This window comes from Camellia sinensis, chromosome 6 (assembly GCF_055761805.1).
Source record: "Camellia sinensis isolate YWXY chromosome 6, ASM5576180v1, whole genome shotgun sequence".
Classification (NCBI taxonomy): Eukaryota; Viridiplantae; Streptophyta; class Magnoliopsida; order Ericales; family Theaceae; genus Camellia; species Camellia sinensis.
Genome location: NC_138966.1, coordinates 185,562,891 through 185,590,722, shown reverse-complemented (window position 1 = coordinate 185,590,722; position 27,832 = coordinate 185,562,891). Strand labels below are relative to the sequence as shown.

Genomic DNA, 27,832 nt, shown 5'->3' with positions numbered 1-27,832 from the left:
CGTATGAAATCATTGAAAAGATTAATCTAGTGGTGTATCAAGTAGCGCTCCCTCCTGAAATGGAGCATATGTATAATGTCTTCCATATTTCAATGTTGAGGGATTATCTTTGGGATCCCTTTTAAGTTGTAAACCGACGAATCAAGAAGTTAAGAAATAAAGAAATCCCGTTAGTGAAAGTGGATTGGAAAAACCATGGTGGCATTTATGCCACTTGGGAAAGGGAAGACGACATGATGAAAAGATATCCTGAATTGTTTCCCCTGGATCCAGTGTTCTTCCAAAACGAAGGTAATTCGAGTTTGGAGGACCAAACTCTTTTAAGGGGGGAAGACTGTGACAACCCTCAACTCTGATTAGTGTTAATTCATAATTTAGCATGATAAGTGTTTGATTAAGATGAAATCCTAAATTGATTGCATGAGTATGTTGTGTTAGATGCATTTCTATATGTTGGTTACTAAATGATTTGTTCACGTTTTAAGTTTCGAATTGCGAATTGAAAGCCCTATCGGCAACCGAATCAGAAATTGATTGGTGTTTTATGCTAATTAGGATTTATAGGATTTTATGGTAGGTTTAATTAAAATTCGATTTGGAATGATTAAATTAGAATAAATAAAGTTAAATTACATTAGTTTGCATTTACTACAAAATTGCCCTTGAGTGGACTCCCTCAAAAACTATTGTTTAATTCCCATTAATCCACACACTTGACACACCATTCTTCATCCAACTCCTAGACCAAACCGTGAGAGAGAGAGGGAGAGAAAGAGAAAATTGATTCAATGAGAGATTAGCTTGGAGGATTAAAGGTTTTGAAGAGGATTTGCAAAATTGAGCTAACATACTTGGAATTCAAGACTTAAGGTAGGAAATTCACCCTCTTAGTTATGAATTTGAGTTGTTGCATGCATGGTTCATGAGAAATTAGTGATTTGAGTCAAGAATTAATTTAAAGTGTTGTTTTGAGAGTGAATTCATGCATGCATGTCCATATCATAGAAGTTTGAAGTTATTTTTCATGAAATTCTTACATGCATGTTCATATTTTTGTTGTGGTCCAAGAATTCAGCTTGTTTTAGAGTTCAATCTTGCATTTGATCATGTTTTGGAGCATTAGAATTCATGAGAACTCATGCATGTTATGTTCTTGCATTGTTCTTCAAGTTTTTTTGAAATTGGTGTTCAATTGGCATACTTTTGGGCTTTGATTTTATAAAATGATCTTCAAAACATATTGTGCTATTGGTTTCCAAGTGTTTTCTAGAAAATTGGCCCAAAAGACTGAGTTTTGATAAGTTTAATTCTTGGTTTGAGCTTTGGAGGCAAATATGGAAAACCTAGATTTTGGCTTCCTCGCTCGAGCGAAGGATTCCACGCTCGAGCGAGCACCTTTGTTTTCTGAATTTCGCTCGAGCGACAGAATGCTGGCTCGAGCGTAGATTGCAAGCTCTCAAGTTTTTGTGGACCCAAACGCACACTCGAGCGATGAAACCTGCGCACGAGCGAAGAACTGTGTCTCGCGCTCGAGCGAGCATCGAGCGGAGAATTTCTGCAACCAGTACTTTTTGCATTTTTACAGACCGCTCGAGCAACCCCACTGTTTTGATAAGCTCACTCAAGCGGGGAAAGCCACGCTCGAGCAAGACCCCTGTTTTCAGCAAATTTTGAAAAGTGTTTTAAAGTACATTTTTGCATCCTCATTCCATCATAGGCATTCCTAGGCCATGTTTAAGGCATCTTAATGAGGATCATGTTATAGAACCACACCAAGTCAAGTTAGGGGCTAAGTTATTAATCCCGAGTGTGTAACTTAGTGTGTGTTCATTCTGCAACTATGTAGGGCTGGCACCCGAGGACGCTGACTAACCTGTCTATAGACCAGCAATCTGTGAGTAACAATGTTGTAAAGATACGTTCAATTATAACTATTTCTGAACGATTGACTGTACTATTTTTTGAATTGACAATGTTTACTGAATGAATGTTTGTTCTATTTGTAAATTGTACTCGTGGCATCCATAGCAACTCACTATTACTGTTACTGTTACTGCTACTGTACTGTTACTGTTACTGCTACTGTTACAAAGATCTCTGTCAGTCCCAACGTTTGGGACTACTACTGTTTACTGTTTTGATGGCCATCAACTGACTTCGGTCTATTAAGACCTACTGTTTACTGTATTGTTCTGCTATTGGATGTACCACGTATGACTGATATGGCATGAAATATGAGCCACCAATTGAATAACTGATCTACAGATGCAATTGACTGTTTTACTTACTAAAAGGACATTCATTCTTAACCTCTTTACACAGTTGTTATTCATTGGGCTTTAGCTCACTGTTTATATATGTATGTAGGTGTCCAGCCACCGAACCAGAGCTAGGAGCGTCGAGTTAAGCTCTCGTTTTGTCAAGCCAACCATTGTGTCTCACTTCGAGGTCCCTAGTCCGTTCTAGTCAAGGCTGTTTTTGGGGTGTCTCAGATTCACCCTTTTGTCTCTGTTTTGTAATGAATATCTAAGACTTGACTGTACAGTTATGGTTAAGGGATTAGGTCCCTAACCTGCATGTTATGTGTAACTATATATATATATATATATATATATATGTTTTGGTTATGAATGTGACTTTGTCCATAAAAGTCTGTTTACATTCAGTTTTTCATAGCTCATTGGACATCTTCTATTTACTGATTGGCTTCCGCCAGCCCCTTACTCTATACTTTTGTCATTACTGTTAAGCAGACCTTTGGTAATCACGGGTTACTGGCCGATTAATACTAAACTCATAGGGGCGGGTTTGGGTCGTGACATTTTCAGTCTATTTGCCAAAAATTTTGTGAGAATCTTCATGATGAAATTGCAAAGGCTTATTGGCCTGTATTAGGAAAGTTTTTCTGGAGCAGCCACCTTCAGTATCAACACAAGATTTGTATGGTTTAAATATTTTAAGAGATAACCCTCCTCAAAGAAACTTTTGATGGCCATACACACAGTTGGTCCAACCACTGTCCAGTGCTTTTGGTAAAAGATTCCAAAATACCCATTCAACTCCAGGGCTTTGAGAGGGCCCAATTGAAAGGTTGCCATTTAATTTATGCATCTATGACTGGCCTAGTAAGATTCATATTCATCTCATCCGTGACCTCCCGACTTATTATTGAAAGAGCTTTAGAGAAATCTCTTGATTCCACAACCTTGAAAAGTGCTTGAAAATAGGACAGAAGATGACTATTGATCTTGACATTTGTCTTATACTATTCCCCCGTTTCAGATTTGAGTTTTACCAATTGATTTCTTTTTCTCCTTTGAATCACCGTTGTATGAAAGAAATCTATATTCTTGTCCCCATATTTGAGCCAATTTACCCTTGACCTCTGGTGTTGATACATTTCTTCTCTTGCTAAGATTACTTCCAATTCCCCTTGGAGTTCTCGCAATTTTAACAAGTTATCGTCAGAGAAAGGTCTGGCTTGAATGTCCAAAATCTCAGATATCAAAGATGTAATCTTGAGCCTATTATCACCAAAATTTGTTTTGCTCCATGCAGTTAGCCCCTTGCTACATTGCTTAAGCTTTTGTGTGAAGCGAAACATAGGAGAACCAAAAGATTCTTCTAACCAATGAGACTGAATTATCTCAGAACATTTGGAGCTCTTGTCCACATAGACTCAAATTTGAAGAGGCAAGGAACCTTCTTAGGTGGGATATGACAATGAAGTAGAAGTGGGCAGTGGTCTGACCCCACAAAGGCCTCCTGGTGGAGTCCGGATCCCCTCCTTGCAAGCCCTCCTTGCAATCCTCCTTGCAACAGCTGAGATCAACCGTTGCACATCCAGCGGCCATATTCGCATCACCAAACTGATTTGTAATTTGCAATTTATACACATATTCATTTTTTTTTAAAATTTATTATATGTTATCACCAGTGATTAGGAACTCTGGTGGAGTCCGGATCCCCTCCTTGCAAGCCCTCCTTACAATCCTCCTTGCAATGGCTGAGATCAGCCATTGCACATCCAACGGCCATAAAAAAAATATTTTGAAAATTCACTTTCTTCCTGTCCGTTGCTACAGTTATACATTCAAGCACAATCACTCTCACTTTCACTCAGCCTCGCACTCACCCGTCCTCTTCCACCGAACCCACCCTTACCAGCGACCAATCCCCCAGATGGCACCGGGGGCCCACTCCAGCCCTAATATTCTCTGCTTCGTGAACCATAGCTCCACCGCGACCACCATCGGCTGAGCGAAGAAATTTGTTGATGAAAACGTAGGTGCTGAAGCCATAGAGGAACCAGGTTTGTATTCGAAACTCTGAATTAAGAAGTTAGGGTTATGTGATTGAGATTGACAAAATAGATTTTAAATTTCAAAATTAGGGCTTTGATTTGGATTGGAACAGTGAAAAATTAGGGCTTTCACTGTGAATTTAGGGCTTTCACAGTGACAAAAATTAGGGCTTTCACAATTTCAGCTGAGATTTTGTGGATTTTGGATGAATTAGTCTGTTGAATTTGTCTGTCAAATTGATTAATTTTCTACTTGATTTTGTAAAGAATTGTTGTAGAGTTCCTGTGAAATTATATCCATGACAGTAGTTTGAACTTAAGTTTTCAAATTATAGTTGAAAAGCTAATTATAATTGAACTTAAGTTTTGTGTTTGAAATTAGTTTGTTCTGTGTTTGAAATTATAGTTGAACTAATTATCCATGACAATAGTTGAAATTATAGCTGCTCCATATATAAACAACTGGAGTGAGTGTTTTTTGTTTGGAAGACAGCTGCTCCATATATAAACAGCTGCTCCATAATGTGACAACTAATTATCCATGACAATAGCTGCTCCATATATAAATAGCTGCTCCATATAGTTAGTTTGTTCTGTGTTTGAAATTATAGTTAAACTAATGCTGCTCAATGAATTTTGTCTACATCAAGTTGAAAGTAGATTAGTGGCCAATTCTAGAATATAGCATATACCTAAAAGTTGAAATGAATGTCAAACTGATAGCTCAATTGGTCACAACAATTGTCATTCATGATCTGTCAAACATGCGTGACTAACCTCTAGTTTCACTTTATATAGAAAAATTTAAGATAAGAAATCACTGGCATAATTCAATCTCCACTAAGCATCAAAAATGAATATCAAACTGATTCAAATAGATGATATATATGGCTCTGGTTTCACGATTTTGGCAAACCTCTGATTTACAGAAACAGAGCGTGGTTTCACTTTATGTAGAAAAATCTAAGATAAGAAATCACTGGCATAATTCAATCTCCACTACGCATCAAAAATAAATGTCAAATTGATTCAAATAGATGATATATAATAAATTTGTAATTTAGAAACATATACTTATCACCGAGGGGAACATCACCAAACTGATTTGTAATTTGCAATTTATACACATATTCGTTTTTTTTTTTTAAATTTATTATATGTTATCACCAGTGATTATAAACATATTCGTTATAATTTAAATTTGGCAAACCTCTGATTTACAGAGACAGAGGGGAACTGACCTCTAGGTTCACCGTCGTCGGTCCTTGCAACGGCGTCGAGACTGGGTCGCTGGCTAGGGTAGGTTCGACGGAGAAGAAGGAATGAGTGTGTGTTTTTGTGCTTCTGATTCCAAACGAAAATCTGTCTATAGGCTGTGTTTTGTTTTGGGCGGAAAGAAAGTGAAATTTCAATTTTTCTTTTTTTCTTTTTTTTTTATGACCGTTGGATGTTGCAAGGAGGAGTTACAAGGAGAGGATCCGAACTCCTCGTGGTGCACTTGAGCATAAGGAAATAGATGCCTCCAATACACCGTGGCTAGTGCTTTATCAAGTCTTTTCCTCACATTTCTTAAGCCCATTTGATTATTTGTCCATGCATACGGTGCTCCTTTGAACTCCAAGTCCATAAGTTCGCACTTCGATAGTAGATCATGGAAACAGTGCATTCTCATTCTGTTGACATCTACAATTGTAAACCACAAATTCAAAAGAAAATGCTATTGTCAATTAAAATCTGACTTATTAGCGTGAGGTGTTGATTTATTTATTCAGTGATGTTACATGTATTAATTTGTATTAATTAGTGTATTAACATATAATAAGATATTACTATTTTAAAATTATGACCCCACCTATTATACAAATTATAAACATCTAAAATTTTCAAAATTATACTATATTATCTATTAGTACATTAATTGAAATATCAATTTATGCCTATAGTATTATTCTCATTTATTAGTTGGTTTCCTGTATTTCTCATATGAAAAAGAAACTAAGAAGGCAACGGGACGGAAGTAATAAATTGGGGAGGTGATTGAGTAGGACTGGATAATATGATATATATATATATATATATATTATATAAAGAAAATTAGATTTTTAATTCACAAACCTTGTGAGAGCTCTAAGTTTTTAATCTAAATTTCATAATTTTTAATTTTTAAAAATTTTAAAAATCTTCTATTGGCTAGCTTTTATTCAAGCAAAAATAAATAAATAAATAAAAATTAATATCCTTTAATTTATGACTTTCAAATGAGAAGTATATCAAATCTAAAAAAAAATAAAAAGCACACTAATCTATTTCAAAATTTAAATTTGAGGATCACCAAATATGAAAAACAATCTATTAATTTAAATTTAAAATTGACACAATATAAATTTAAAATTATAATGATTTATCCCATGATTTATAAGTTTTAAAATTATCATAATTAGCTTATAATTTTTGTATTTAGAAATAACAAGAGTGATGTTGAGATTATTTATATATTTTACAAAAGAATTCTTTTAAGAAGATATATTATGAGAGTTGCAAAATCTCATACTATTATAATTGAAATACGTTGTCATCCTATTAAAGCTTAAAGTTGCAAAAAAAAAAAATGATTTTGTTTAATTTTGATTGGCTTATAAATTAATTTTATATTCTTGAAATAAAATTTTAAATTTAGATTCTTCCTTAAATTATATTTCCAGAATAAGATTAATATTCATTCCTTAATTTATGCATCTTTTATTAAATTATAAAATAAAATTTTAAATTTAAATTCTTTTTAAAATTATGTTACTACAATTAGAATGAGGTCAATATTCATGTGTGTCATAATAATATTAGTCTAAACATAATATGTTGTTAAACATACATATTCAAATTATTAATCACTATTAAAATTTTATATTTTATGTTTTTTTCTCATTTTTGGCTTTAAATTTTATATAAAAAAAAAATTATGTCCTTCTAAACAACAAGGACTTAAACAATAAATTTTTTAATATAAATATTTTTTTAACAAAACACAAAAAATATTAAGAAACTGAATAAATTTTTTAACAATTGGCAAATATAATGGATTCTTAAATAATTTTTTTTTTATCTCAATTGTCAATTAAACAAATTAAAATAAAAAATAATTTTTTTGCTCAAATATTTAAAAAGTGACTTTTGCTAAAATCAAATAAAAATAAATATTTTTTTTTATTAAAAGTGATAGTTGGTAAAACCTATTTTTTTATATAATAAAAAAAGAAAGTAGGAGTCACATATGATAATTTATTGTTCCAGCAATGTTACATACCCACATTTTCACCCACAATGATGTGACAAGAGAGTTGGACCCCATGTCATTGAGTATATAGTAAATCAAGAGTAATATCACATCATTGTGGATACAATTGTGGGTGTTTTTTTTTAGGTCTCAAACATTTTTCTTATTATTTATCTAAACTTTTTTAGCATTTACGAAATCCTGTTAATTTTTTTTTTTTTAATCTCAGTTGTCAATTAAACAAACTAAAATAAAAAAATGAAATTTTTTTGGGTCAAATTGCTAAAAAATAAGTTTTGCCAAAACAAATAGAAATAAATGTTACTTTTCTAACAAAAGTGATGGTTTGTGAAATATCTTTTTTAATTTTAAAAAAAAAAAGGTTATAGGCGATAATTTATTAATCACCTATAATTATTTTCAGATCAAATTCTCTTCGTACCTTATTTTTATACAAATACTTTTATTTTTTAGAAATTTAAATTTATTATATTTAAATATTTTATTGTAATTTTTAACTTAAAAATAAATTTTGAAAAATCATATTTAAATTATTTTATACCATTATAATATATATATATATATATATATATTTAATATCAACTTATTCGATGATCCCTTTCTAAAAAGTGTATTTGCTTTTGTTCATAAATATTAAATTTTTAATTAATCTTATTTATTATTAAAAAAATAAATTAGCAAATAATTTTATATATTTATATATACAATTTTGTTTCGTTTGCTCAAGTTATTCGGTGTCTCTATCCAAGTCCATTTAAATTTATTCGAATTTTTGAATTTTATATAGGTTCTCACCGAATTAAAAATTGTGTTGCATAATCTTTAAAAATTTACAGGCTGAACTCAAGTTGTTTGGGTTCAACTTGCTCAAATTTACAACTTTAGCAAAGGATTGAAAGTTACATTATAGAAGTTTTGACAAATTAAAAATCGATACATAAATTGTGATAAAATTATAAAACTTAAATTGCAAGTTTCAATATTTTTTTTTATTTTCATAATTTACATACAAAAATCTAACTATTTATATTATTTCATATAAACATATTTGGGTAAATTACACTGACACCCCTGAAATTTAGGTTTAATACATATTACCTCTTAACGTTTGGGAAATTACATTCACAATCTTGTGGTTGATAGTCTCATTTCACAAACTCCCTACTTATATAAAAAGTAACAACTCCTAGTTAAAAAATAGATGAAATTACATTGGAAAAAAAATACACGAAGTAAAGCAAAACAAGAAAATAGAGAGTATATAAATTCAATGTCTTTTTAATATCAACGTTAAATAATTATAATGACAGAAAAGTTAGTATAATTCTCCAAATGTCAGCGAGTGATATGTATTAAATCCAAATCTCAAAAGGCGTAACTATAATTAACTCAACATATTTTATTAATTTTTTTACATTCCATGCATAGCACGGGTTTTTACTAGTATTACTAATAACATTATAATTAATGTAAATTAAAAGAATATAAAATAATAAAAAAAGGAAGCTTTTTTGATAAATCTCCTTTTTAAGAGTTTTATTTCATTCAATCCATATTCTTTTTTACTATTCATTAGGTCCTATTTGAGGTAAGAAGACCAACACACCCTAAATCTCTCATGCCCCCATTAATGTTAATATTTAATGTTGATTGTCATATTTTCACTCCAAAAAAATGCATTAACTACACACCACTATTTAATATTAATATATATTACACATAAAAAATTAAACATGGTTTTTTTGTTAATTGTCATTATGTTTTGGTAGTTCCTATGCATCATTGATTGTCATTATGTTTTGGTAGTTCTCATGCATCCAAATGTTGACTATACGTGATGACGTGAATGTTCACATTAGATGACGTGAATATAAATGTTCACATTAAATGACGTTGAGATAAAGGAAATGTTAAGGTTCACATCATTATTGCATCAAATTACATAACCACAAGCCTTAGCTTTCATTTGAATATAAATATGACGTGAATGTTCACACTAAAACATATGAATGTGAATGTTCACATGAATTCTGGAATATAGATATCAACATTATGAACATTAGCATTTGCATTCGCATTCATATGTTTTAGTGTGAACATTCATGTTATCTGATATTAACATTATAAACATTAACATTTGTATTCACATTCATATGTTTTGTCATCTGATATTAACATTATGAACATTAGTATTTGTATTCGCATTCATATATTTAAGTATGAACATTCACGTCATGTAATGTGAACATTCACATTAACGTCATCTAATGTGGACATTCACGTCATCACGTACAATCAACATTTCCGGTCGTGTAACAAAGAGGCTAACAGCCATGATCGACAAGGTGACAACCGCAGTAGACAAGTACTTCACCCGGTCGTCCGGGTGGTCATCCGACCAGTCGTCCAGCAGGTCGACCGGTGGCCAAAAACGCGCGCCTATCATCGCCACGCGTCTCCATCTGATGGAATGACTAGAGAAAGTCGAACTGAAGAGTGCTGGAGAGGAGAGAGATCCCAACATTTAGATGTATGAGAACTGCCAAAACATAATAACAATTAATAAAAAACCATATTTAATTTTTTTTTATGTGTAATGTATATCAACATTAAATAGTGGTGTATAATTAATGCATATCAACATTACAAATAAAAGGGTATAAGAGTCTAAGAAAATAGTGTAAATTAAGAAAAAATGACCTTATAAAATAAAGGTATAAATACATGGGACTAAGTAGGTTATAAATTTCCTTCATGGATCTCTTGTGTTAGAACACTCCTAAATAGGATTTATCAATAAAAACCCCATAAGAAAATAACTAAGTAAAATAAATGTTAAATACAGAATTAGACGCGCCAGATAAGATTTCTATTTACATAATACTCATTACGTGGTGTTTTGGGAAGTTAGTAAAAAGTTATTTTTTTGACTTTTTTAGTATATTTTGTCTTTTTATGAATAAAAAATGTGAAAGGTGATGTGACCCACAATGAGTAAAAAGCTAAAAATTGGCTTCTTTTTTTTTAACTTCCCAAAAGAAATTATAATGTACATCCCTTTTTAATTACAACCTATTTTTAAATTATTTTACTTTTTTTTTATATATTTTATCTCATTTGGCTCTCTATTATCTTTACGTCTCTAATCTCTCCTCTTTATACCTCATTAAGCTAGTGTTTGGCAAGAATTATTTTAGTTGACCTTTTGGAGTTATGATTTTTTTAATTTAAGACTAAAAAATTTATATTTGGAAAGAATTTTTCACCTTGCTTGGTTATCATTTTTCAAAAATATTTTTCAAAAAATTCTACTTTCTTATTTTTCGTATTTTTTTGTTTTTACTGATTTTTTTTTAATATTTTAAGCAATTTTTTTAATTTTTAGACATACCTACCATAAATATATCTAAAAAGTAAAAAAAAAATTGAAAAAAACCTTTTAAAAATTCACTAAATACCAAAAATATAAAAAAAAAAATACGAGAATTCAGTACATTTTTTTATATTTTGATGTATTTATTAATTTTTTAAAATATTTTTTCACAAATTTTTTACTTTTTGGATACATCTAAGTAAGGTGCATCTAAAAAAGTAAAAAATATGTTTAAAATTTTAAAAATATTCACTAAAAACAAAAAAACACAAAAATCAAAAAACTCAATTTTTAAAAAACTTAATCCAAAAAACTCAAACCAAACACAATGTTTATTTTTATTTTTTTAACTTTTATAAGAAAAAAAAAGTGAAATGATTATAGTTTAGATGTGACTTTTTATTTTCTTATTTAGTTTATTTTATCTTTTGTATTTTTTTTAATTCCAACTAAAATAGCCAAGCGAAGCTTAAAACATTATTTGACATAAATTAAATAAATATTATTATTTAGGTCATATTACTTTTCTATTTTTTTACAAATTTTCTATAAAAAAATAAAAATATATTTATTTACAACATTCTAAACAACACTTAGCCTGAACTTTATAAGCACCACCCCTTCCACCTCCTACCACCACCACGAACTATTCCCACCATCGTGACCAGCGTCCAACCTACCAACACCTAAACAAAAGCACTGCAAAAGCCTTGTAACGAAGAAAAATTCTATTTAAAACAAATCGGGACAAACCTTTGGTTCCGTTTTGTGAAAATGGTAGGGACAAAAAAAACACAAAAATATAAAATAAATTAAATAAGTCAATCAGATAAAATATTAACAAATTAAATTATTTTATTTATTCTCTTATAAAAAAATTAAAAAATCAAAAAAAAATCAAAAAAATCTTTCCAAACAAAACTAATTTAGTTATTTTAAATTAACCAAAAAAAACTAAAAATCCAGACTAAAATAATTCTTTTCAATCTAACCTTTAATAATCAAAATCACTTCAGTTGATAATCAAGTATTACCAATTTTCATAACAAAAATCAATTTGCTAAAAACATCTCCAACGGTTCACCTAATTGTTCACCAAATTTGAGTAAAAAAATGACCATTTTCTCAATTTGATACAGAATACTTCAATGGTTGATTTTCATCAAATCTGCTCTAGGGACAACCGGTTGGTCGACCGGTAAGGCAAAAAAAATATTTTTTTTTGAATTGTTTGAACCTACCTATTTGAACTGTTTGAACCTACCTATTTGAATTGTTTAAACCTTTTAGTGGTCGACCGGTAAGGAAAAAAAAAATTTTGAATTGTTTGAACCTACCCATTTGAACTGTTTAAAACTTTTCGTGAACCTTTTAGTGGTCGACCGGTAAGGCAAAAAAAAATTTTTTTTTTTTGAATTATTTGAACCTACCTATTTGAACTGTTTAAAACTTTTCGTGGTCTACCGGCCGGGCAACCGGCTGGTTGACCGGTTCCTCTCCTCCAACGGTCACAAACAGTAATTTGCTGAAATCTGTATCATGTTCTCAGTTTGATGATTTTTTTGTTCAATTCTCAATTTTATACCAATTTGGTGAAACCGTTGGAGCTTCAAAAAATTGTTTTTTCACCAAATTTCAAATTTGATACCAAGTTTGGTGAACCGTTGGAGATGGTCTAACCCTACCATAAGAGCATCTCCAATAGTGAAGCAAACTTTTCACCAAATCTGAGTAAAAAAAAATAATTTTCTCAATCTGATACAAGCAGCTCCAACCGTTGCACTGTAGCGTCCATCAAAATAAAGGGGACGTCCGGCCGGTTGATCAGTTTGTGCCTCCTGAAATATTCCTTCATCTTCTTCTTCTTCTTTTTTCTCCATCTTCTTCTTCTTTTCTTTTTTTTTTTTTTTTGATAAATATTCCTCCTCCATCTTCTCTCTTTCTTTCGAGTTTTCTTCTCCCTCTACAAAGACTAACATACTAGGAGCTATATTTTGAAATTTGGTAGCCGACAATGGAAAACCTAGCCCTAGTTTCTTCCCCCCAAATGGTACTGGGTTGTTCAGCAAACGCCAAAGATATAACCTCAACAATCAGATACTCCTTTGGCCTTCCTCATCTGTTTCGTATGCCCAGAAGAAGCAGACTCAATAAACCCCGTAACTCCTTTTGTCTCAGCTCTCTCTCAATTTCACCCTACCCGCGCTCAACCTCCTCTTCGACTCCCCAAAACCAACGGTGCTCTGCTTCTCTCTCTCTCTCTCTCTCTCTCTCTCTCTCTCTCTCTCTCTCTCTCTCTTTATATATATATATATATATGGGTTTCGACTCCCCAAAACTGAAGCAAATTGAAGCAGGTTGCATGCGCTGGTCGACCAGTGGGTCAACCGATTGGACGTCCCACCGATTGACCGGTGGGCCCCACCTCCAACATTAACAAACAATGAACTGGTGAAATCTTATGGGTGTTTTGGGAACACACCAAAAGAGCCAGCTTTTTGGCTTTTTAGTTTTTTTTGCAAAAAAGGCCAAAAAATTAGTTTTTTATCAACTTCCCAAAACACCACTCAAGCGCGTCCTCAGTTTGATGAAATTTTTTATCTATTCTCAGTTTGATATCAGTTCGGTAAAACCATTAGAGACAGAAAAAATGACTTTTTAAAATAAATTCAAATCTGATACTTAATCTGACATAACATTGGAGATGGTCTAAGGCCTTATAACAAAGTTTATTTTTTTATTATTTGTAATTAAGACCATAAATATTCATAATCATAACTTGGTGGCAGAAGCATGGTAAACTACCAAAAAAGCTGGGAGACTTGTAGTAGAAGAAGAAGAAGAAGCATAACCCCAACTCCCAACAACCCCATTTAGCCTCTGTTTGGCAAGTGAGGTTGGAGGCTTTTTTGGCTATTTTAGCCACAAAAAACAAAATAGGCTATTTTAGCCATAACAAACAAAACATCACATCCAACCCATAATCATTACATTCTTCTCTCACAAAAAAAGTCAAAAAAGTCAAAAAACCAAAAAGCCCTTCCCAAACCAAGCTTTTAAGCCCAGGCTAAAATAGCCAAAAAAACCAAAAAGTCAACCCACTTCCCAAACCAAGCCTTAATCTCCCGGTTTTGATACAGACTGCCACAAAATTCAACTCGCATGATCCCCACTCACTTGTGAAAGAGAGGAGGAAAAAAAAAAATCATACATACGTGTCTTGTCCATATCAATTGAGAGTCAGGGACTTCAACCATTTTGGGCACTGAAAATCATCTTTCAAAACCCATCCGTATCCTCCACCTGTACCCCCATAGAACCATTCATTTAAAGAAGCCTCAATTTCAAACTCATCTCTCTCTCCCTCTCTCTCTCTCTCTCTCTCTCTCATCTGTTTTGTTCTGTTCTGTGTATGCCTTGAACATGGCCACTGTTAGAATCATAGCTATTCTTGCAAACCTTCTTGTTCTGCAGCGTTGGACTGCCACAGCCGATATGCTGTCCCCTTACCTTGGTTTGTTCTTGTTCTTGTTATTGTACCCTCTGTTCTCTTCCTTTGGCTTTTAAACTATCAGATTATAATTTATTTCTACAATCCTATAATGGGTTTGGGTTTTTTTTTTTTTTTTTTTCATTTAACAACTGGGTTGAATCGAGTCGACTGTTGAAGACATGAATTTGGGACTTTATTTTTAAAAAAATAGAATTTTGATCATGAATTGGGGCTTGTTCTCTGTTTTGTTTGTTTCATCAACAGATGCTGCGTGCAAAGGAGTGGAATGTGGAAAGGGGACTTGCAAGCCTGCAACAAATAGCGCATTCTTGTTTGAATGTCAATGTGATCCTGGCTGGAAACAGACTGGTTATGCCCTTGACAATAATCTCAGGTTTCTCCCTTGTGTCATTCCCGACTGTGAGTGAACTCTCTCTCTCTCTCTCTTCTGTGATCATATTGGGGCTTTTTTTGCAAATCTTCTGCTTTCATTGAACAATCTAAACAATGAATGTGGTGATAGTAAAATGCATTATTTTAGTGGTTGGCATGTGACATGGGCACATGTATGACATAAGAATTAGCTTTGAAGTTTAACTTGATCTTCTCTGGATACTTAATTCTTTCGATGGAAAAGTTTTGTTAATAGTGATCAATTTTATGATATAATTTACCGTTATTCTCTCCAAAGATTTTATATTTGGAAGTTACACCTAAAGCTATTTTAGTATTTGAGTATTTTACAAACAAATAATCCCAAGGAGACTACCTTGTTGGTAGCATATATAGATTCCTGTGTATTTTATTTCATTTTCTTTTTGTTTTTTTATAAATTAGATTCATTTGTTTTTATGTGGCCTATAGTATGGTATTTCTATGAAATTAGTAAAAGTAAAAATAAAAACTGAAGATAAAAATCTAGACAGTTGCGTAGGTGAGAAAATGTGTAACATAACTTCAAAACATATTCCGAGTTTTGTGTTTTTATTTAACAAAATAGATTAGATTATAAAATGTTGGCTATGTTATTATCATCCCATGTGAGTGGCTAACCCACCTTAGAGAGAGTGGGGTGGTTGGAGACCACTTTAGAGAGAGTGGGAGTGGCACCTCCCCACTAATCAATCCACTCACCATTGCTGTCCAGCTACCTTCCCTCATGATATGTATAAATAGAGGTTGAGAGGAGAGTAGACAAGAAGAGAGAACTATCAGAAATTAGAGTGTGAGAGCTGTGAGTTGAGTGAGTTTCATCTCCTTCTCTGTATTTGTATTTTTGCTCCATTTTAGTGATAATTCTCATTTCTGTCCGTGGATGTAGGCATTGGGCCGAACCACGTAAATATTGTGTTCTCTGTGTGTGTGAGATAAGTTTTCTGGGTGTCTTTGATCCTAACAAGTGGTATCAGAGCAGAACCGGAGGAGTAATCTGGTGCTTCGCAGGCGCACCAGATTCTGCCGATCTGAACCGTTAAAATTGTTTTGGCTTCATCTAAGCCATTTGAGGTCCGATTTGGGTGATCCAATAGTGCTTTCCAACTATTTGGAATATTTCAGACACATCCGTACCGTCAGATTTTTCAAATAAGCTTTCAAAAATTTGCAGTTTTTATTTTGGCAATCCGAAGTGCTTTTCCGGCTAATTTGAGCCGTCCGGACTTCACAGCAAAGCCTGTTTTTCAAACAGAGATTACTTTCTGGATGATGGAGGAATCCACATCAGTTTCAGGGCCGATGATACGGTTGAACGCTTCTAATTGTGCGATATGGAAGCCGCGGATGGAGGACGTCCTGTATTGTAGAGATTTGTTTGACCCTATAGCGCTAAAGGGGGTCAAACCAGATGGAGACAAGGATGGGGACTGGATAAAAATCAACCGGAAGACTGTCGGTCAAATCAGACAGTGGATTGACCACAGTGTGTTCCACCATGTTGCCCAAGAGACAGACGTCTATGCCCTATGGATGAAATTGGAGGGCATGTACCAGTCCAAGACCGCACGGAACAAAGCCTTGATAATGAGAAGGCTTATAAACCTGAAGCTGAAGAATGGTGTGTCTGTTGCTGAACACACCAGTGAATTCCACAGCCTTGTGAACCAACTTGCATCAATCAAAATGGAGTTGGAGGATGAGATGCAAGCATTATTATTACTCAGTTCCTTACCAGACAGCTGGGAGACGTTGGTGGTTTCTCTCAGTAATTCTGCACCCGAAGGGAAGTTGACCATGGGGATGGTCACAGACGCCTTATTCAACGAGGAGGCAAGGAAGAAAGAGATGGAAGGAGAGCAGTCCCATGCCCTTGTCACAGAAAGTAGAGGCAGAGATAGAGAAAGGGGCAGAGGTAGAGGAAGAAGTAAAAGCAGAGGGCGTTCACAGTCCAGACAGGACAACACGAGGAGGTGTTTTTACTGTGATCAAGAGGATCACGTAATAAGAGATTGCCCGGAGAAGAAGGCGGACAGACAAGCCAAAGAGAAGGCTAAGGGACACGGAGGTCCCTCAACTACAGCAGTTGTAGTGCATTCCTCTGACGATGAAGAGGTGATGCTTACAATCTCGTCAGAGTTGGAAACACCCGGCTGGATTTTGGATTCAGGGTGTACGTTCCACATATGTGCGGATAGGAAGCTTTTCTCCACTTACCGAAGAGTCAGCGGTAGCATTATCCGGATGGCCAACAACACAGTGAACAGAGTTGTCGGCATAGGGACAGTGCGATTCCTTACTAAGGATGGAAGAAAAGTAATTTTATCTGAGGTCCGACATGTGCCAGGAGTACGGAGGAATCTAATCTCCCTGAGTATGCTAGATCTAAAAGGAAATTGTTTCTCATCTAGTGGCGGGGTTCTTCATGTACACAGAGGTGATAAAGAATTGTTGCAAGGCAAATTGTGCAACAAATTGTACAGACTGGAAGGAGAAGTTTTGACAAAGATGAGTGTTGTCAAATGCCAGTCGAAGGGTACAAAGAGAGAACATACGCAACCAAAGCGTATGATTGAGCAAGGCTTTCATCAGGAATGGCGAAAACGGTACACGGGAACGCAAGAAGGCAGTTCAAAGGTGCACAAAGCTGAGCCAGTGAAGCCAATCTTGAAGAAAGTTCAGAGCAAAGAAACCAAGTCTGTAGAGACTATGCCAGTGAAGAAGAGAGTTTCTTTTGCTTCCGTGTTAGAGACATTTTGCAACCTCTCAAAAGATGCATGGAAAGGAGGGATGCAATCTCGAGTCGCAAAGTGAGCGTTGCAATGCACTCCAATAAGGGGGTGCGAGCACTATGCACAGAGTTGCATAGTGATAACTTGTACAGACCGATGGAAGTTGTCTTGGCAGAAGGGCTAACTGTCAAACATCAGTACGGACGTACAAGTGAGACTGAACCGAACATCAGGGATTGCAGCACAGACAACGGGCGTATGAGATCGCTGGGAAGTTGTTCTAAAGTGCAGAAAGCAAAGGCTGGTTGTTCAGAAATAAGCTCCGAGCAAGGAAAATTGAGGATGTTGATGTGTCACACTCTGAAGCTTTCTAGTTGCTCCCGTGTTCATCATGCAAGGAGTTGCACGGTAATGCAAGAGTATCCCGAGCAGGGGGTGCAGGACATCCAATCAGGGGGTGTCAAGATATCTTGGTTGCGCAAGTTCAAGCATAGCAAGTGAAGACATCCGAGACAGGAAGCGTAGAAGAGATCTGAGGGAGATAGGAGCAGAGGCTCTCTCCAAATCAGAGAGTGGTATGAGTTGAGTTGAGGATGTAGGATTCCCTCCTCTTCTTGTATCTCTGGTGTATTATCTCTAGCTTCAGGGGATGTAGCGTCTCAATGAGGAGATGAAGATTCTGTTGAAATTTGGGCGTGACAAGATTAGCAGCAGTGTGTGCAGTTTATCACCTCACATGGGTTGAGGGGGTGATTTGTTGGCTATGTTATTATCATCCCATGTGAGTGGCTAACCCACCTTAGAGAGAGTGGGGTGGTTGGAGACCACTTTAGAGAGAGTGGGAGTGGCACCTCCCCACTAACCAATCCACTCACCATTGCTGTCCAGCTACCTTCCCTCATGATATGTATAAATAGAGGTTGAGAGGAGAGTAGACAAGAAGAGAGAACCATCAGAAATTAGAGTGTGAGAGCTGTGAGTTGAGTGAGTTTCATCTCCTCCTCTGTATTTGTATTTTTGCTCCATTTTAGTGATAATTCTCATTTCTGTCCGTGGATGTAGTCATTGGGCCGAACCACGTAAATATTGTGTTCTCTGTGTGTGTGAGATAAGTTTTCTGGGTGTCTTTGATCCTAACATAAAATGCATCTGCACAAATTTAGTCCCAAATGGTTGTGATTTCATTTTTTGTTCTTTGTTTTCATTATCTGAAACTGCTATAAACTTGTTTGTCAAGTTGTTTTTGCAAACTATTATAGAGAGAAAATAATCCGAAAACAACTTCTTTTGTTTTTAAATTTCAAAAACTTTTACTAAACAAAAAGGCTAATCCAATAGCTTTTTTCCGTTGCTTTGCGAAATGCTCCAAAACCAATATGAAAACAAAGGATATTTTTGAATTTTTCACTATTTTTATTTCCAAAAACTTCAAAAAAAAAAAAAAAACAGAAACAAACAAACAAGCACACTGCCAAACATTGGGTCTCGTTGAAATCCTATGAAATATAATAATACACCTATGCTCTCACAAGCACATAAAAACACAATAATGTAACTATCAAGTATGAATTTGTTATCAAGTTGTATTTAGCAAACTTCTTAGTCGCCTCTTCCTTGTGTCGAATGACTCTTGTTGGTCCCAGTGTTGTACACATCCAACTTTCTTGCGGTAATGAAAATAGACACAAGTCAAACATACAACCTACAATTTAGCTCATACTATGGTTTAAGATCTTAAATTTTTATTTTAAGATTGTAATTAGTAACTTAAAGAAGTGATGAATTAGATTTTGCGACTCTGTTGAAAGTGACAGTTGTTGATTTTCCAGGTACACTCGACTACTCGTGCATGGAAGCTGCCCCTTCTGTTCAGGATAAAGAAAGCCAAGCTGATACATCGATTTTTGACCGTAATCACACACCCTAGTAATCTTAATTACCATTTGATTAATAATTTTTCTTAGTAACGTGTTCGTGTCTTTTTGTTTTGCTTTTGTTTTTGTATTTGGTTTTCTAGCTTGCCACTGGACTGACTGTGGAGGAGGCAAATGCAACAAGATATCGCCATATACATATTCGTGTGAATGTAACCAGAATTACTATAATCTACTCGATATGACTGCTTTGCCATGCTTCAGAGAATGTAAGAGTTACAAACCGACAATTTGCTATAGTGCTTTTGTTGGTTTTGCTCTGTGAGATTTTTTAGGGGAAGTTTTTGCTCTCTGAGATATTTTAATTGACAATTTTACACTGAGCAAAATCTGATAAAATGGCAATCTGAATTGGTCTGACTTTTTTGACATTGTAACCTTACATCCAACTTTACATGCCTAACACAACTGATATTTAGACCTTTTTTTCCCCCTTTTTAGCATAGTGGATTAAACACGCAAAAGACATTAGACTTTTGTTACCCATAAATAATAGTTTTTGGATGGGATTTATCTAAATTATTTCAGTTTAAAAGTGGACCAGATTTGGATGTAATCGAGTAATCAAATCAAATTTCTTTATACATTTTCGGATGTTTTTGATTGGGTTCGGATTTGATTTGGGTTAAACCTGATCTCTTGGCATGCCTAAAGAGAGTATTAGTCCAACAAATATACAGATAACACACTGACCTGTGAATTGTTGTTATGTGATTGAAGGTGCACTTGGAATGGACTGTTCAGGCCTTGGAATTAATGTAATGAACAAATCTACTTCTCGAACTCGCAGTTTGCCTGATAATGGTACCAATCAAGGTTAAGATTCTCACTTTAAAAGTCCCATTGAATTATTTTTTTTGTGATGAATCTAAATCAAAAATATATTTTTAGCAGAAACAAAACATTTTCCCCTGAAATAAACAGAGTGGTTAATCTTATTTACTAATATGTACTTGCTTCATTTTTATAACATCTACAGCTAGCTTAATATCACAAGGTATCGTCAATTGGTTGATTATTGTCATGATGGTGTTGGCTCCATTGATCGTATGGAAATAGAAATACTACGAAGGTGCATCGAGGTTTCTCTGTGTGATTGCTGCTGTCTGATACCCTGTTTTGGCTGTGTTTTTGGTTGATATGTACACATTTAGGTGATATGAATAAAGTTTATTATATAGCACATTCACACTCGTATAGGGAGGTATGTGATTCTACAGCTTGTTTTATACTACTGGTTCATTCATAGTTAGTTATGTTATATCTTAGCCTCTTTTTATTTTATTTTTGTATATAACATAGTTGCACTCTCATAATTTTATTTGTCAGCTTATTAATACATAATGTTGTGCTTGTTATATACCTACTAGTTCATTCATTTTTGTTTTGACAAAAATATATAAAATAAAAAAGATATGTTCAAAACTTCTATTACTTTTGCAATTAAAAAAAAAAAATTTGTTTTTTCGATTGTTTTCGAAGAATTTTTTTATTTCCTTCTTCTTCTATCCATCAAATCTAATCACTCTTACTAGAAACCTCCAACGATCCGTTGGTGAACTCAATCAATTCTCAAGCTGCTCCGCTGGCAACCACCTTCAGGAACATCATCTCCGGCATCTCACTAATAATTTTCTTCCTAAATGTTTATATGAAACAATTTTATTTATTTATTTATTTATTTATTTTGTTTTAATAAGGTTGGTTGCTTGGGACCTGATGTGATCTGTGTGATTTCGAACCATCTCTCTACGGCCCAAAAAACTCATTCTGAATCTTATCTGGTCTCTGATGTATCCCTCCTTCAGTCCAATTGGGCAAATTACATATACACCCCTCCAGGTTTGGTTAAATTACAGATACCCCTGAGGTTTCGGAAATTACATCCCGCCCCCTGAGGTTTGTATTTTCATAACAATTTACCCCCTGAGGTTTATATTTCATAACAAATTACCCCCTAATTTCTTATGCAAATATAGCATTCAGGGGGGAATTCGTAATTTCTCAAACCTCAGGGGGGTATCTGTAATTTTATCAAACCTGGAGGGGTGTATATGTAATTTGCCCAGTCCAATTTGATTCTAAATTTATTCATTATAGGGCTTGGGCCTGGGGATTGGGGCCCCAAAATAGGGCTAGGCTAAATTTTTAAGCCCAGTAAATGTTTGGACTCGGCTAGGTTCAAATGGTATTTCATTAAAACAAGAATGTTGTTATTAGCATCCCATCAATTATTTTGAACTTTCATTTTTTAGTTTTTTTTTATTATAATAATAACTTCAAGTGAAATTACAAAAAAAGACATTAATAATTTGATACACCCTATCTCAAAATTAAGTTTACATACTCATTACATTATGAGTTAGAGTTTATGAGGGCACTAACATCTATCACTCATCCATTTTCCCACATCTTATCTTCAAAACAAAATCTTTTAGCGGCAATATTCTGGCAACAACAGTAGTAATCATTTGTTTACAAACACTTCTCTAATAATGACAATGAGTGAAAGCGTTTTTAGTAACAACAACTCAATGAGACGAGAAGAGTACAGCAATAAAATCTTAGAAGAAATTCATAACTTCAATGATGTTCTTAACTCAAAGAAGATTGGCATTGTAAGGGTAAATTTTTTGAAATGAATGGCAAATATAATAAAAACTATTCGTTATTTTTTCAGGATTGAACTTCCAAAATTTGGGAACACAGGTCCGGAACATTGTTTATTTGTCTAGGAATAGGTAACCGGACATTTCTTATATGTTCGGGAACAAATAACCGAAGCAGTAGCAAAAAATATGCAAATAAAAGAGGTTGGATCACCCTTGGATAGTTGACCAGTGAGTGACATCCAGCCCAATTTTGCTCACACAGAGAGCAGCATACAAGTACAGTAAGGCCATGGATGAATGATAGAAAATCAACAAAAGAACCACGAAAGTGGATTGTGTTGTGTGTGAAAAGAGGTAATAGAAAGAAAAAAAAAATCAAACAGATTAACAAATTTCGTAATGAAGTAAAAAAAAAAAAATTTTAATCACCACAAATTTTTTCATTGGTTTTGGAAGGTTTCACTTTTATGGATTTTGTTAGGGATTTGAAAAAGAAATTTTTTGGGGTGTGGGGAGTGTGGGATGTGGAGGTGTGCATTTGAATAAGTGAAATGTTTTTACAATGATAATTTTGATATTATTTAAGAGGAGAAAAGAAATTTTAAAGATTTTACAATTTATAAGTGGGGGTCTAAAAAATAAAAAGTCTAAAATAATTAATAAGATACTAATAGCAGCACTCTAAAATAATTATAAGGTTGTTAACAATTTAAGGCAAAAGAAAATTAATCTTTAAAATTATTGTTAAACTCTAAAGTCCATATGAGTGTGATAGTTTAAGGGACAAATGAAATCTTTACATAAATTGTAATTCAGTGTAAATTAGAAAAACTAATTGCAATATCGTGTAAGTGCAACTGCGTTTGTGCCCTAGTTAAAAAAAAAATTTAAAAGAATTAAGGCATGTTTGGTTTAATTTTCAGAATTATTTTTAAAAAATTAAAAATTAATTTAGTAAAAGAAATAAAAAAATAAAAAAATTATTGTTTATATATAATTTTATAGTTTGGAATGCCTGAAATAATTTTTAAAAATTCAAAAAAAAAATTGATATTTGTTTTATCAAATTAGTTTCTATTTTTTTTATTTTAATTTTTTTTTTTTTGAAAAAAAAACCAAACATAGCTTGAGTCCTCTTTTTTTTTCTTTTTTTTCTTTTTTTTGGAACTACGGCTTGAGTCTTGGATCATAATTTTATAATTGTTTTTTTTAAATCTCAATTATTGGGAAAATAATTATTTTTAATTGCTTTTTTAATTTTTTTTAACAAATAAACGTATAAAAATATGGAGAAAATAATTGACTTTTTAGTAATAATTTTTTTGTGGATAAATTACAAATACACCATCTGAGGTTTGATTAAAATACCAGTCATCTCATATGATTTTGGAAATTATATTTCACCCCTGAGGTTTCTAATTTTATAACAAATCATTCATTTTATTAATAAATCATCAACTCACTTAACAGTTTTTAATGATATTATAAATATATTTCAATTAATAATTTAGGTAATTTTATTATTGTACATGAAAGAAATTATGAATTTCTTTTTATAGTTAATTTTGTTAAATAAAAAATTTTAATGAGGAGGTATTTGTAATTTTTCAAACTACATGGAACAATTTATACTTTAAACAAATCTCAAAGAGTATATTTGTAATTTATTCTAAATTTTTATTTTTACACCGTATTAGTGACTCCCCAATTAACAAGCAGTTACTAGTTATTCTTGAAATACAGTCACTTAGGGATATTTTAAAAAGATAGTTAAAAGTTGACTTTTTTATTTTTATTAGCTTTATAATTATTATTTTTTGTGAGAGAATAAGCGAGTTAAAAATTAAGAAATGACTTAATCTACTTTTTAAAATAAGCCTTAATATTTTAAGATAGTGTAATTGATAAAAATAAATAAAATTTATAATTTTATATTAAATGATTAAATAATATAAAAAAATATGTGATGATTAATCTTTGTGCTCGTTTGGTTTTTTCTCTAGGGCCAAAAACTCACAAAAATATAAAATAAAATAAAATAAAAATTATCATTCCAAAATCAAAAGTCAAAAGTCAAAAAATCGAAACAAAAAAATCAAACAATTAAAAAAATTTCTACTAAAACAATCAAAAAAAAACTAAAAAAAAAATTAAAAAATTAAGGGCAAATTACATATACCCCTCGAGATTTAGCAAAATTATAGATACCTCATGAGGTTTGAGAAATTACAGATACCCCTTGAAGGTACTATTTGCATAACAAATTAGGGGGCAAATTATTATGAAAATATAAACCTCATGAGACAATTTGTTATGAAAATATAAATCTCAAAAGAGTATTTGTAATTTCTAAAACCTTAAAAATATCTATAATTTAATTAAATCTTAAAAAATATATATATATAATTTGCCCAAAAATTAATTAAAAAAAATCATTGTCAAGCGACTCCTTCAAATATCCAACTCTTCAGCAAATTGAATAGTAATTTTTTTCAAATAAACTCTAAAATAAAATCTCCATTAAAAGTGGGACAAATACTCCTACATTTCGCGGTAGCCGTCATTCACCTTAAATTGCATAGCTGTCAGAGTATCATTATTTCTTAGTAAAAAACCTCTAATCTCCCCCTTCCTCGCGCTCCCCAATGTACGGCTGCCACTACCGGCGGCGTACGGCTATGATTAATAAAAACTGCATATCCCTACATGTATATATAGATACAGATAAAAAAATATTTAAGAGTATTAATGTTTGGAAAATGTTTGGTAGCTCAAAATTTTGTGGCTTAAATGGTTCAAATTTGTCAAAACGACGTCGTTTTACACTCAAAATCTGTCAAAACAACGTCGTTTTGAGTGATTTGAGCCATTTGAGCCACAAAATTTTGAACTACCTAACATTGTTGTTAATGTTTTAACGAAAGTTTTATTTATGTGACAATAAAATTTATTTATGAATAATTTAATATATGTGTCTTATTTTTTTATTTTATGTCAGATTATTAAACCTATTGTTAGAGTTTTAAATTTAAAATTATTAATCATTGCTCAAATATAGATATATAGAATAAAAGAAGAAATTATTGATTTATTAATTAGTGATGCTACATGTATCAATTAATATATTAATTAATGTATTAACACTAATTATAATATTGTTATTGATCTTACTCATTAATCATATTATAAATACAAAAAATCTTTTAAATTATTTTACATCATTAATTAATCTATTAGTTAATATATTAATTTGTACATATAATATTATGCTTTATTAGTCTGGGGACAACATGACACTCCATCTATAATGGGGCACTCTGGGAAGTTGGGTAAAAAATCAGTTTTTTAGCTTTTTTTTTTTTAATCAAAAAAAAGTCAGTTTTTTTATTCAAAATAATCTGATTTTTTGTTAAAAAATTATTTAAAAAGTCAAAAAATTAAGGGCTCGTTTGGTTTGATTTTCTGAAAAAATTTTGGGAAATTTTCTCTACAAATAAGTTTTCAAAAATAATCAAACCAAACAAATTTTCTCAAAAAAATTTCTCAAAACTTGTAAACCAAACAAGTTTTCCAAACAAATCTCTCTCTCACACATATCAAATCAATCACTTTTTCCAAAACTCTATCTCAAAATAATTTTCCAAAACATCTTTTAAAAAAAACTAAACCAAACATGTTTTCGTACTTTTTATCTCTAAAACACATCTCTCAAACACAAACCAAACATACCCTAAATTTTTACCAACTTCTCAAAACACTACAATATGATCAATGTAGAAAATGAAAATTTTAATTTTATATTAAATAATTTAAAATATAATAATTTGTGATCAGTTCTGAATAAACCTACGTGATAGCTTGCCTCCGTTTGACAAGTTAGGTTAGGAGGTTTTTTTGGCTATTTTAGTCACAAAAAATAAAATAATTTATTTTAATCACAAAAAATAAAACATCACATCTAATCTATAATCATTACACTCTTGTCTCACAAAAAAATCAAAAAATTCAAAAATTCAAAAAACCTTAAAATAACCAAAAAAATCAAAAAAATTAAAAAATCAACCCCTCTCCCAAAACCAAGCCTGAATCACTCAATAATTTTTCCAATGGGGGATACGCACAGCCCCGCTATCTCAACACATAGCCTCACAGCTCTTTTGCCATTGGAATTTGATACAAAAGTACACACACTGTTTGTGTCTCCCTCACTCTCACTCTCACACTCTCTCTCTCTCTCTCTCTCTCTCTCTCTCCTGAATTATTGCAAACTTTTTCACTTTACTCGATTTTCGTTTCCTAGTTAGGTCTCTCTCTCTAGTTTCCACAATGGAGCGTCTGTGATGGTCTACTTACTCTACGCCATTTTTCCTTACAACAATGATTTATTCTATTAATTTGAGAACATTAATTAACCATTAATAATGTAAAAATTTAAAAAAGAAAATTAAAATCAAAAGATCACATAGTGAAACCCATCAATTAATGCTCACGTAATATTCTTACATGAGTGATCTTAAACATTTTTCTTTTTCTTTTCCTTACTATTTTTGCTGAGGGTCCGCTGTGGTTGGTCTTTCACTCAACTTTACGTTCGTTATCAAAAAAAATAAATAAATAAATAAACGGTTTAGATTATTTAAAATAATTTAAATAAATATATTTTTTAATTTTTTATAAAAAATATTTTAAAAAATAAAAAATTAGATGTGACTTAAATAAATATATTTATTTAATTTATGTCAAATAGTACTTTGAACTTATTTATATTCATCTTGTTAAAAATTTATTTAAGATCAATTTATTTTTAAAAAAATAAAATAAGGGGAGATTTATTTATAAGTCTTTTTTCAGACACTATGATAGACTAAGTCCTGTGTAATTTCTTATAGAGTCTCAAGTCCTATTTAGATAAGAATATATTCCATAAGATCCTACATAAACGTAACGTGACGTGACACTTACATAAACGTAACGTAACGTGACACCTACATAAACGTAACGTGACACTTACATAAATGTAACGTAACATGTCACATTATGTTTCGCAAACTTAATGAGTTTTTATTTTTTAAAATTGAATGTGAAAATGTTGCTGGTTTATGTTGGTGTCACGTCACGTTACGTTACGTTACGTTTATATAGATATGATCCATGGTAACATGCAATTTTCTATATAGGAAATTGCATGTTATCATAGATCATAGGTGTCACGTTACGTTTATGCAGGTGTCACGTTTCGTTTATGTAGGTGTCATATTACGTTACGTTTATATAGATATGATCTATGGTAACGTTCAATTTTCTATATATAATTTTACTATTATTTATGATATTAACAACTAATATTTAGGGTAAATGTGCCAACAAATTTTCCACAAAATTTATGGGAACATAAATTTTTTAATAGAACTATATATAGCATAAATCACCCTAATAGGACTTATAAATAATCTTCTCTTAAATGGAATAAAATTTGGCCATTTTTGGCCATTTTTATGTTGTTCTGTACTCAAAACGACGTCGTTTTGGCCATTTGAGCTACTTTTGAGCCACAAAATTTAAATTACGTAGCATTGTCGAATTTACAAATAAATGAGAATATTTGTGGGTGCAACTTTATAATTTGTTTAAAAATGCACCCCCATTTTTGTAATAAAATAT

The 27,832-nt window shown here is 32.3% G+C and overlaps 1 protein-coding gene across 1 annotated transcript; it reads left to right on the top strand.

Annotated features, from left to right (window-relative positions):
• Positions 1-14,083: 14,083 nt before the first annotated feature.
• Positions 14,084-20,919, top strand: LOC114260031 (uncharacterized). The gene is made up of 6 exons (XM_028200084.2): positions 14,084-14,482; positions 14,726-14,881; positions 19,455-19,535; positions 19,643-19,768; positions 20,280-20,375; positions 20,539-20,919. Exons 1-6 carry the CDS (start codon positions 14,392-14,394, stop codon positions 20,616-20,618), a joined length of 630 nt encoding a protein of 209 aa, XP_028055885.1. The 5' UTR covers positions 14,084-14,391; the 3' UTR covers positions 20,619-20,919.
• Positions 20,920-27,832: the final 6,913 nt, after the last annotated feature.

Excerpts from the sequence above, each read along its gene's own strand:
- LOC114260031 (XM_028200084.2), top strand. The coding sequence starts at position 14,392 with ATGGCCACTGTTAGAATCATAGCTATTCTTGCAAACCTTCTTGTTCTG. Across the intron at positions 19,536-19,642 it reads TGATACATCGATTTTTGACC|CTTGCCACTGGACTGACTGT; the intron begins GTAATCACACAC and ends TTGGTTTTCTAG. Across the intron at positions 19,769-20,279 it reads TTTGCCATGCTTCAGAGAAT|GTGCACTTGGAATGGACTGT; the intron begins GTAAGAGTTACA and ends ATGTGATTGAAG.